Source organism: Phalaenopsis equestris, unplaced genomic scaffold, assembly GCF_001263595.1.
Source record: "Phalaenopsis equestris unplaced genomic scaffold, ASM126359v1 Scaffold000676, whole genome shotgun sequence".
Taxonomy (NCBI): domain Eukaryota; kingdom Viridiplantae; phylum Streptophyta; class Magnoliopsida; order Asparagales; family Orchidaceae; genus Phalaenopsis; species Phalaenopsis equestris.
In genome coordinates, this window is record NW_018165116.1 from 22262 (window position 1) to 35361 (window position 13100).

Sequence of the window (13100 nt, forward strand, 5' to 3'; positions counted from 1 at the left end):
GTGTCACGCTCCGCGACATTCGAGAAATCATCGAGGCGAACAGAGTATGGAAGACTCTAGAGAAGGTCCGAATATGAGGAGTCATCAAAAGAGCTCTTTTGGGAGGTGACAGCCCGCTCTATAGCGAGGTGCACATATGCCCAAAGCCGGAGCCTAAGCTTCCCTCCATTGTAGCGCAGCCTTTATGGGGGCGCTTGAGCGCCCCTGATTGGCGCTTAGGCGCCAGCCTTAAATGTTGTTTGAAATGCTTTGGCTTTACACACCGTGACAATATTTTATCATATGAGCTTAAGGAGGCTGACATGATTAGGATGATTGGGAGGAAGAGAGCAAGTTGCAAGCAGACATAGTGGTGAGGAGGCTGGGTTGTCTACTACGTGAAGAGCAGGGAGATGGGGAAGTTGCGCTTGCGCAGTGGAGAAGTAAGACACAGGGGAGTTGCAGTGTTGACTCATGAGAGTAGCAAGCTAAGCGAGCGTGGTAGTCGCGTCAGATGGGAAGCAAGCAAGGTCACTGTTGTCGAGTTGCTCCGGCGAGGGAGATGGAACAGGTGAAGGAGTTGGTCTGCTCGCCGGTAGGCGCTGAAGCCTTTTGTATGAGACCGGCATGAGAGAGAGAAAGAGAGAGAGAGAGAGAGAGGAGCAGATGGTTTCTGTTTTGAGTACTCGTCGGAGGAGGAGAGGAAGAGTGAGACAGTTGAGGTGCTGCTTTAGGCGTCCGGTGACCGGATCTCGCCGGAGGGAGGAGTTGGGTTGCCAGAGGAGCAGCGGGCCTCGAGCGAGCGAGCTAAGTGGGAGAGGGGAGCTGTGGGCAGCGCGAGCAGGGAAGGAAAAGAAGATGGGATTCAGAGGATATTAGTTTAGAATTCCTAATTTTTTAATTATTATTATATTTATATTTTTTTGAAATGGCAAAACTTGATTTGCGAAAAGGCAAACGCTACGTGTAAGCCAGGAGATTAGGCGGTGGCTTCCCTTGGAAGAGAAAGAGAGAGGGGAGCTTTATATATATATATATATCATTAGCGATTTTTTATTTCACTCTCATTTCAAATGGGTTGTTTTAATATATTTTCAAAAAAATATTTTAAATTCAAATATCCCAATTTTTGTGTTGATTATTCATTCAGTAAGACCTGCCAATATGAATGACATCAATTGACAAAATCGATGTCTTGAATACATTTCCGCGGTCGTTTTACGATTGGATGTCGTTTCGATAACCTCTTTTCTGCTCGAGATAATTTGAGCTTGAATTTTATGTCACACCAAAATCTCATTGATTTCACTATACTTTCTCTTTTTTTATCGAAAAATTATTACGTACGTATTTAGGCAATTATGATATTTCAGACCAGCTCATGGGGTTTGTTTTACCATCGGAGATCTTTTTTTGTGGCCTCGTCTATGATCAAGATGATTTGGGTCTGAATTATGCACTTTGTATCGCTAGCCTGTCATTTTCACCATGCTCTCTCCCTTCGATCATGAAAGACTAATCTTTATGCAATTTTGATGTTATGAACATAGTGACGGAATTTGATTTGCAATGACACATCATTTGGTTCAATTTTGACGAACAACGAGGCATTTCACATTTGATCGTTCAGTGTTGCATTTTGCATTTGATGTTATCATCATGTCATGTCAGATCGACTCGTCTTGTAGAGCAAATGTGGGGTCAACTCTTATTCATAATGACATCTGGGAATTATCATCACCACCTTGTATCCTTGTCTTTTATGGATGTTTATGCTTATGTTTTATAGATCTTTCTACTAAAATCTAAAGTTGATATGAGCACCATATTTCCCACTTTTTGCAATGGATCAAAAGATCAATGTGGAGTTAAAATTAAGGGATTTTTATAATACAAAAGTTTTTTTTTTAAACCATTATCTGTCCTCATAATTTCAAAAGAAAGGAATAAAATGAGAGTATTTATATGTGCAATACACCCTTACAAAATGGAGTGGCTGAATGAAATAACCATCTATTTGTTTCCCAATCCCTCCTTTTTCAAAAAATTATTTTAAAATATTATTGGGGCGGAGCTATTTTAATAGTTGATCACATCATAAATGGGCTATCAGTAAGAATTTTGGGTTGAAATTTCTACACAAATCTTAACTTATTCTTTCCTCACTTCAACAACCCAAAAAACTGTATCCTCAAAATTATTGACAGTGTTTCATACACACCATAAAAAATGAGAAAAACTTAATTGACCAACTATTAAGTGTGTCTTCAGTGGCTATCCTCTTAACCAAAAGTGTGTGAGTGCTACGAGACCCCACAAATAAAGTCTATGTGGTTCTTGATGCACATTCAATGAAGAAATCTATTTTCTTATTACTTGTCTTTAGAAATATTTATTTTTTACATATTCTCAGAATGAAAGATTATTCATAAATGATACTTTAGAATCAAGTCTATGTGGTTCTTGATGCACATTCATTGAAGAAAACTATTTCCTTATTACTTATCCTTAAAAATATTTATTTGCTACTTATTCTCAGAATGAAAGATCATTCATAAATGACACTTTAGAATCAACAACGCTTACCAAAACAAGCATATATATGATGAAAAATCTAAATACCATATTCGATCTACAAACATATTTGAATCGATAAGCGGAAGCGAGATAGGATCATACATACCTCCAACCATAACTTATACGATTAGAGTCAACACTCACAAATCACATGACTAATTTTCTGTTATAGATCTTTTAAGTTTTTCTCACTCACAACTCGATGGTGCAAAAAAAATGTGCAAACTCGATGGTGCAAAAAAAATGAAGAGAAGCAAGCTTAGGGACCAAAATAACAAGCATCACATCTAATTTATAGTGCTCTGCCCATCACAAAGTTCAATAGATGTGAGCACATTATGGAATGTTACTAAATTCATGTGTTGAACTTAGACACTATATGAACCATATTCTGAAATTGATTTCTCTTAAAAACACCAAGGAATTTTAACGGTTCTTAAAATTAAAACAGAATTTTAATTGATTTGGGAATTCCAATGGGTATTGAAATTAATTTGGGAATTCCAATGGATATTGAAATTAAATTGAGAATTCCAATAAGTATTGAAATTAATCCCAACATTCTCTCACTTGGTTCATATAGTTCAACACACACCATATAGAGAAACAAAATATATGAATCATGGCAATATGTCCTCTTATAGTGAGTATTATCTTCCATGTATTACACTATATCAATTTTCTCAACATTAGCCCATACAACTTAATGAATAAACCATATGTCTATTTCAAGTCCAAACCAAATGAGATTTCTCAAAATAAACGAATGAAATAAATATGTGCACAAAACCTTATGAGAAAACATCAACTGAATTAAGAGTTTCATTAAAAACAATAAATGTTCGTACAATGTAAATCACATTATGGAACCAAGTCCCATTCGTACTACATGATCCTTAAAATTCCTTGGTGGAATGCCTTTAATCAAAGGATCAGCAATCATCAACTCAGTGCTAATGTGTTCAATGACCACTTTTTTTTCCTTAACGCGTTCTCTTATGGCTAAATATTTGATGTCGATGTGTTTACTTCGACTTCCACTCTTATTGTTCTTAGTTATAAATACTGCAGCTGAGTTGTCACAGTACAACTTTAATGGCCTTAAAATAGAGTCCACGACTCTAAGCCCAGATATGAAACTCTTCAACCATACACCATGCGACCTCAAAACAGGATATAAACTCAGCTTCCATAGTGGAAGTAGTAGTCAAGGTCTGCTTAGCACTTCTCCAAGGTACAGCTCCACCAGCTAGCATGAAAATATAACCAAATGTTGATTCTTGAGTCAATGCAGCCAGCGTAGTCTGAATCGGAGTAGCCAATCACCTCCAAATTATCAGTTCGTTTGTACATGAGCATGTAGTCCTTTGTACCTTGAAGATATCTCATTACTTTCTTTGCAGCTTTCCAGTGGTCTATACCTGGATTACTGTGATATCTTCCCAACACTCCAACAGCAAATGCTCTGTCAGGTCTGGTACAAACCTGAGCATACATAAGACTTCCAACAGCTGAAGCATATGGAATGTTCTTCATGTGTTCCCGTTCAAAATTATTTTTCGGGCATTGACTCAAATCGAATCTATCACCCTTCACAATAGGTGCTATACTCGGTGAACAATTTTTCATATGAAATCTCTCTAGAATTTTATTGATATAGGTCTTTTGAGACAAACCCAAAATACATCAAAATCCGTCCTTATGGATCTTAATGCCAATGACATAAGATACCTCATCCATATCCGTCATATTAAAGTTCTTGGAGAGGAATTGTTTCACCTCATAAAGTAAACCCCTATCATTAGTTGCAAGTAAAATATCATCCGCATACAGTACACCACAACAAATTTTACTCCCACTAACCTTCTGGTATAAACATTGATCCATGACGTTCTCATTGATTCATGACTTCTGGTATAAACATCTTCAAATGACGTTCTCTTCAAAACCAAATGAAGTAATAACTTCATGAAATTTCAAATACCACTGACGGGAGGCTTGTTTCAAACCGTATATGGATATATTTAGCTTGCAAACCAAGTGCTCACCGTCACTAGAGGAGAATACTTCTGGTTGTATCATGTAAACATCTTCCTCTAGATCACCATTAAGAATGCCGTTTTCACATCCATTTGATGTAACTCAAAATCAAAATGAGCTACCAATGCCATAATTACTCAGAGAGAATCTTTTTTAGATACAGGAGAAAATGTTTCCGTATATTCAATTCCCTCCCTCTGAGTGAACCCTTTGACAACGAGTCTTGCCTTATGTCTCTCAATGTTACCTTGTGAGTCTTTCTTTGTTTTGAAAACCCATTTACATTCAATGACTTTTACACCATTAGACAACTCAACGAGATCCCAGACTTGATTAGATGCCATAGAATCCATCTTATCTCTCATGGCATTATGCCACAAGTCCGATTCCTTACAACTCATGGCTTGTGAAAACGTTTCAGGATCATTTTCGGCTCCAATGTTGTAGCCCGATTTTTGAAGATACACAACATAATCATTAGGTGTACTGATTTTCTTTCTCTAGTAGACCTTCTTAGTGTTGTTTCAATATTCTCCTTAAGAGCATGTTGTTCAATTGGTTGTACAACAATATCTTGTTGTTCCTTATTTACAACTTGATCTACTTGATCATTATTAATAGTTTGTGGAACTTCAACAATTGGTTGTCTAACACCTGTTTGTCCTTGAGGGGTGTGAATAACAATCAATCTGTCACTTGATCTAGAGGGTTGAGCTTCACAGTGATCCTTTTCCGAAACAATATCCCGAAATTGATCACTCCCATTGATCAATTCATACTCAAGAAATTTTGCATTTCTTGATTCCACAATCCTAGTGCTATGAGATGGACAATAGAATCTATACCCTTCAGACCTTTCAACATATCCAATAAAATACCCACTAATGGTCCTTGGGTCTAACTTCTTTTCTTGTGGATTGTAAATTCTTACTTCAGACGGGCATCCCCAAACGCGTATATGTCGCAAACTTGGTTTCCAACCTTTGAATAACTCAAAAGGCGTCTTTGGAACATCCTTGGTTGGAACTCTATTTAATATATACGCAACCATCTTTAGAGCTTCAGTCCACAAGAATTAAGGGAGTTTCGTGTTACTCCGCATACTTCTCATCGTGTCTATTAAAGTTCGGTTTCTTCTTTCTTCCACACCATTTTGATCCGGAGAACCAGACATAGTGTGTTGGGCAACAATCCCATGTTCTTGAAGAAACTTCGCAAATGGACCAGGTGCTTGTCTACTCTTTGTGTATCTTCCATAGTACTCCCCACCTCTATCTGACCTCACAATTTTAATTTTCTTTCCACATTGATTCTCCACTTCAGCCTTAAATATTTTAAAGGCATCCAAAGCTTCGTCCTTAGAACGAAGTAGAGATACATATATTGTGAATAATCATCTATGAAGGTGACAAAGTATTTTGGACTAACTATATCCATGTCTGGACAAAAAATATTTGTATGTATAATCTCTAATAGGTTTGTGCTCCTCTTGGCAGCCTTTTTAGACTTATTAGTTTGCTTACCCTTTATGCAATCTATACAAGTCTCAAAGTCAACAAAATCCAAAGTACTAAGTATCCCTTCATTTACCAATCTTTTAATTCTCTTAATGCAGATATGTCTTAATCTCCGGTGCCACAACATTGAGGATTCCTCATTCACAACACATCGTTTTAACCCAACAGTAACATGCATAGAGTTATAAGCAGCATCGTTTTGCAATTCAATAGAGTAAAGACCATTAAACAAAATATCATAACCAATAACCTTAGATTCATAAGATAAACTAAAACCAGAATAAAAAAAGTTAAAGGAAAAACTCAAAGGTACAAGTCTTGAAATAGAAATCAAATTTCTAGAGAGACTTGGAACATAAAAAGTCTTTTCCAAACGTAAAATGAAACCGCTGCTTAAAACCACATTGCACATGTCAATGACTTCTACATGTGAACTCATCTTGCTTCCTGAATAGATGCATTGTTCACTTCCCACTGGCTTGTAGATGCATTGTTCACTTCCCACTGGCTTCCTTAGGTTTTGTATACCCTGCAAGGTATTAGAAACATGGATTGTAGAACCAAAATTAATCCACCATGTGTTATGCTTAACATTAACAATATTGACTCATAACAGACGAATGAAAGTTGAGCACCTTTCTTGTTGAGTCAGTTCTTAAACTTGATGCAGTCTTTCTTTATGTGCCCCTTCTTCTTACAGAAAAAACACTTTGACTCTTTCTTTATATCTGGCTGAGGAGGAATCTTGCCCTTTCCCTTATTTTTGGCTTGATCCAACTTTCTCTTTCCTTGAGTAGTAAAATTCACCTTTTCACCCTCTTCCATTGCCAATCTACCTTCATCTTGGACACACATGGTCAACAATCCATTAATTGACTATTTGTCTTTATGTGTTATAAGAGATTTTGAAGGGTCCATATTGTTGGGGCAGAGTGTTCAGAATGAAATGAACCAGAAAAGTATTCGACATTTTAACTTTCAAAGCTTCAAGTTGAGCCGCTATATCCCTCATGTGCATGATATGATCACGCACGCTTTTAATTCCGGTGAGCTTCATGGATGAAAATTACATAATTAAGGTGCTGGCCAGAGCCTTGTCAGATGTTGTAAACTGCCAATCGATGGCTTTCAGAAGGTCCTTCACCTTATTATGCTGCTCGACAGAACCACGGATACCAGCAGATATCTTGATCTTTATGAACATCACAGAGAGACAATTAGATCGCTCCCATTTTTCATAAAGATCAACAACATCCGGAATGCTGGTTTCAGTAATGGCAGGTGGTTCGTCTTTTCTTATAGCATAATCAATATCCATCCATCCTAAATGGAGAAGAACTCTCTCTTTCCACACCTTATAGTTATCACCCTTTAATTCGGGAATATCACACTTAAAATCAGAAATGTTTGAAGGTTGAATAACTGCAAAAATTTTAAAAATACAAGCTCATTATTATTATTATTATTATAAATCATGCTCAAATCATTGAATCTAGTTTCATAGAACTTGCCTGTGGGCAAAAATTCTACTCAAATAGATCATTTAATAACTTTATGATAAAACTATTAAATTATGTTCCTTTTCTTAATTCCTGTGGATAGATTAAGAAATATAAGTTGATATTTTATCCTAATTAATCATACAAATATAACAAAATTCCTGTGGGTAGATTTTATTATATCTCTTATGATTAATTACAACTAATATTTTAATGTGATTCTTGAATTCAATATATAATTTTAATTGATTAAAGATGTTGTGGCTATTCCATAATTAATTAAAATTATATGAATCAACTAACATTAATTAATTCTTTATTAAGTGCTAAACATTTGCATACAATCATAAATAATGCAAATAAAACAGTGCATAAATATTATTTAACATAATATATATTGACTTAAAACGACATGTCGTTTTGCATGACGAGGCTGGTTTTTCCCGAATGGAAACGACATGTCGTTTTCACCAATGCCCAGACGACAAGTCGTTTGGCTCGTCTTCATCCTTTAGCCGGGTCATCTAGACCCGGTTTAGATTCGCGGCTCCGAATGGGAAACCCGATGATTCCTCAGCCAAAATCAATGGTTCAAATCACAGAAAGCTTAGAAACTTGATTTCAAAATGATTTCCGATTTTATTTTGGATTAAAAACGTCAAAATTCTAATGCCCCAAAATCAAAACGTTTTCACAAAAAATGGGCAATAAGAACGGACATTAATCTTAATATCTCAACCAAGATTTACGCATAAATAAAGTGAAACAGAGTAAGCAAGGCAGAGGTTAATCAAGACTCTGATACCAAATGAAAAATCTAAATACCATATTTGATCTACAAACATATTTGAATCGATAAGCGGAACGAGATAGGATCATACATACCTCCAGCCATAACTTATACGATTAGAGTCGACACTCACAAATCACACGATTAATTTTCTGTTATAGATCTTCTAAGCCTTTCTCACTCACAACTCGATGGTGCAAATAAAATGAAGAGAAGCAAGCTTAGGGACCAAAACAACAAGCATCACATCTAATTTATAGTGCTCTGCCCATCACAGAGTTTATTGATGTGAGCACATCATGGAATGTTACTAAATTCATGTGTTGAACTTAGACATTATACAGACCACATTCTGAAATTTATTTCTCTTAAAAACACCAAGAAATTCCAACGGTTATTAAAATTAAAACAGAATTTTAATTGATTTGGAAATTTCAATGGGTATTGAAATTAATTTCAGAATTCCAAAGGGTATTGAAATTAATTTGGGAATTCCAATGGGTATTGAAATTAAATTGGGAATTCCAATAGGTATTGAAATTAATCCCAACATATGAATTTTATCAACTAAAGGTTTACCTCGATGGTGAAGGAAGTTTTAACTCAAAAATCTACAAAATTTTTGATTAAATATCCTCTATGCTAGTTTGCGTATTAAGATTTTTCTCAAAACAACCATACCTTTCTTACAAGCCTACATATTATCTTTATCACTATTGCACTCTTCAAGGCATTATGAAATGAGAATTAGATTAGTATTATGAAGGAAATGAAAGCTCTTAAAAAAATAAAAAAAAGGGAGTTAATAAAACTTCTTAAAGAAAAGAAATTAGAGGGATATTGATGTATCTTTGTTTTAAAGTACAATTCTATGATTTACGCAAAAAATATAAAGCTAGATTGGTTGGCGAAGGTTACACTCTAATTTATGTGATTAATTATTCTAAAATCATTGTTTTATTTCTTAAAATGAACATTTTTTAAGTTCCTTTATCATTAGCTTCTTGAATGGACTAAAAAATACAACAATTCAATGGTTAGCATGCTTTCTTACATGGCGATCTAAAGATGTAAATAAAAGCCGCATCAAATTTAGGTTAAGATGGAAAACAAATGTTATTAGCTAAAAAAATCAGTGTGTGGATTAAAGCAATCTCCAAGATTTGGAAGGTTTCCCAAGGAATATTAACCAAGTCAAAGAGACCTTACATTATTTGTAGAATATATTGGTTCTAGGAAAGTCTCAACAATATTAATTTATTTTGATGGCATTATCATGATAGGTGATAACTTGGAAGGAATGGGGAACTTTAAGAAACGATTGCTCTATGAATTTGAAATAAACTAGAAGGCAATCTAGCCGTTTCTTTGAAATTTAGGTTGCACATGCTAAAATGAAATTCTTATATTAGGTTGCACATGCTAAAATGAAATTCTTATATCACTAACAGAAATTTGTAACAAATTTCTTGAATCCTTATTTTACTAAACTAATTTTTCTTGTTTTATTTAGATCCATTATCAAAGTTAAAAAAACAACTAGTTATACTTCTCTAATCATTTCTAATGCTTGCCAATTGTAAAATATCTATCATTTGTACATTTTTTTGTAACTTCAATATATTTTGAACTCATTTTTGCAATCCTAGTACTCATCATATGACAATTCAAGAGCAGAAAAAATAATATGACAATCTATCATTTTCTATTATTTTTAAATGATTGTTTTAACTTTAAAAATTTATTTATAGGCGTTTTTTTTTTCTTTTATTTTCAAATAACTGTAAGACTCATAAAGTTGCTTCCCTTTTGATTAACATAATCCTGAATTTTTTATTCTTTTAGATTGATCTCTCCAATAATTTGATATTTTCTTGTTGTCATGGCATTAATCATAAAGGTTTGTTACAAAGATTATTTAATATTTCTAATTTTCTTAAATTGCAATAAGCATCTCATCTAATTGAATCCTATTTTTTGCTTTTATGCATCTTCTTTAATGCCAAATGAACTTAATTTTTTTCAAATGCATGTTTTATGATACTTCTTAATTGTGCAATTGCCTTCTTCTAGACAGTTTTTCTCTAAAAATAACCATCTTATAATGTCTCTTAAAGAGATTTCCATCTCACCCTTTTTTCATGTTTAAATATGATCCTTATTTTCACCCTCCGTACATAATTCATCTGAAGTGTACATTGGAGAACATTTTTCTCCTCTTCTACATTTATTTATTTTCTTGTTATTTCTGAATATATGAATCCTACTAGACAACTACTAATGAGTTTTACTTGAAACTGTGCTTACTTCTGCAATTTTTTTGTTCTTTTTATTTGTCATGTATTGACAATATTGGCTACTTTTTAAATACATCTTACCTCACGCGACTAACATAACCTCTTTATGATATTCAATCTTTTTGCAAATTCTACTAAAATATCCATAAACGTTATGGCCCCAAACCAAATTCTAAATTATTTTTTTTCTTTTCTTGCTTCATGTCCAGATTGTGAATGGAAAGCCCAGGCAGGAAATGTCTGTATTGCATCGTTTGACTGGAGTTGCAGTGGAATTTGCAAGTCAGTGGAGAGGATAAAGGATGTTCATAAACGTTGTGGGGAAGCACTTGGATCTGTATGGAATCATCCCTTTTAAGTTCATTCCAGATTAGTGCAGCATATTTGGCCCAGTAGTTGAGACTTTTGTCACCATACTATCTCTTGCGTGAGTTAAAAAAACCAAAAAATAAAAGAAAAATTCAATCCAGACTTTTAATTTTGTGGAAGCTCCTAGTTACATGGACATTGTGATTGTAGCAGAACTAAGGAAGGAATGCATGGTTGATGCATAATACATGGACCTGATTGGTGTTGATTTTTTTGAATGGTGGTGCAGTTTTGGAGAATTGAAAATATTGCAACGAATTTGAAAGGATCCTCAATCGAGATCATTTTCAGTCTAAAGAGGCTGGCATCTTTTACTTCTGTTCCGAGCACAGATTTTGCATCATGAAATTAATTGTTTAATAATAGGATTTATTTATCCTTTCAGGTACGTTACAAGGTTCCATTTATGTCCTATAATGTTTTTGAAGATGTTGATTATATGTATATTTTTTGTGCAGTTTCTTTGGATGATTATTTTACGCTTTTAAAGATTATATTTAAATTGCTTTTGATGTCATCAGATTGCAAGCCTATCAGATGCTATTGTAATTTTCATACAACTAATGTTCATTGGGATCTATATTAATCTTTTTATGTAGGCCAATTTTTGGTTTTAATTTACCTACTCAGCTACTAATGTGGTTGCTGACATGGCTGTGCTTTTCAGATGACAATGCTTGGTTGAATAACATGTTAAATGGGGACTATTGCCTACATGGAGTGTTTCTGGTTATTTAGTCTAACAAAAGCAAGGACGGTCATTCCAAATACATAAAATGAGCTTTCAAGACTTTGTGTTCTTCTTCGAGATGAAGAACAAAAGTCATGTATTAAGAACAATGTGATGCGAGAGCAATCTTGTTAGTCAAAAACCACAATGAAGGATCAAATGCCTATGACTAACCCATCCAAGGGTTAGATTAACCTTAGGGTTCTACTACATTTCATAATTTGTGAAGCCAATCAAACATAAGAAGGGCCAATGGCATACTTCAATACTATATCCCTTCTCTCCAATTTGTTTTTTGGTTTGGTTCAATTTCCTAAGTTACTGGTACAGACAGAGGATATGTTGTGTGTTTGTGTATTTTTTTGCTTGGGTAGGGGAACATCCTAATTTGGTTAGGTTTGGGTGCACCTAAGCTAGCTTAGTGGAGGAAGGTGAGCTCAGGTCAGCATAGGTTGTATCAAATTAGGTTTAGTACCAATTATATTGAGGGTTTTGTAAAGGTTAGATAGTCTATCTTAAAGGATCCATGCATTTTGGCTTAATTTGGGGGGTAGGGGACCATCCAAGTTGACCTCTGGTTAGGTTTGAGTGCACCTAAGCTAGCTTAATGGACCTGAGTGAGTTTACGTCATCATCGATGTCCCAAATTCGGTTTAGTACTAATTAATTTGAGGGCCAAGTAAAAGTCAGATAGGTTGGGCTCATAGGATCCCTCTAGACTTAATTTGGGTCAAAAACTATTTGAGCTCAATTGGTTTAGTACTAATTAATTTGAGGGCCAAGTAAAAGTTAGATAGGTTGGGCTCATAGGATCCCTCTAGAATTAATTTGGGTCAAAAACTATTTGAGCTCAATTAGAGGGACCATTGTTCATGGGATTGGGTTAGATTGCCTTACAATGATTTTAATTAGGCTTGCATTAGACTTTATCAGAGTTTAGGTTTAGTTTGAGCAAAATTGACTTTTTGGATTCAATTGGGTTAACAACATTTCCAATCTCACTTAGACTTAGATGAGTCTCGATTGTCGTTGATATAGTTATAAAATCATCTAAGAATGTAATTAGGAGAGTCTAGTTGGATTAAATTGAGCTTAATTAGATTTGGATTGTATAATGACCCAAATTGACTTAACTGGGTTCTAGTAGCCGCTAACTAGACTTGATCGACTATAATTGGGCCTTTGAAAATGTATGAGTGATTTAATACAAAATTGAATTAAATTTATCTCAATTTTGTTTGTATTAGGCTTATAGACCCATTAGATCCAATTGTGTGCAATTGAGTCACTTTGATTTAATTA

General features: G+C 34.6%; 1 protein-coding gene across 2 annotated transcripts in view; it reads left to right on the top strand.

The window, feature by feature from the left end:
* LOC110030223 (beta-1,3-galactosyltransferase 7-like) overlaps positions 1-11415 on the top strand; it is a 30889-nt gene extending 19474 nt beyond the window's left edge. For both annotated transcript variants that reach the window (XM_020732832.1, XM_020732833.1), the window contains exon 11: positions 10909-11415. In XM_020732832.1, coding sequence (XP_020588491.1) covers positions 10909-11057 — 149 coding nt within the window. In that variant the 3' untranslated portion in view covers positions 11058-11415. The remainder of the gene's footprint in view (positions 1-10908) is intronic.
* Positions 11416-13100: the final 1685 nt, after the last annotated feature.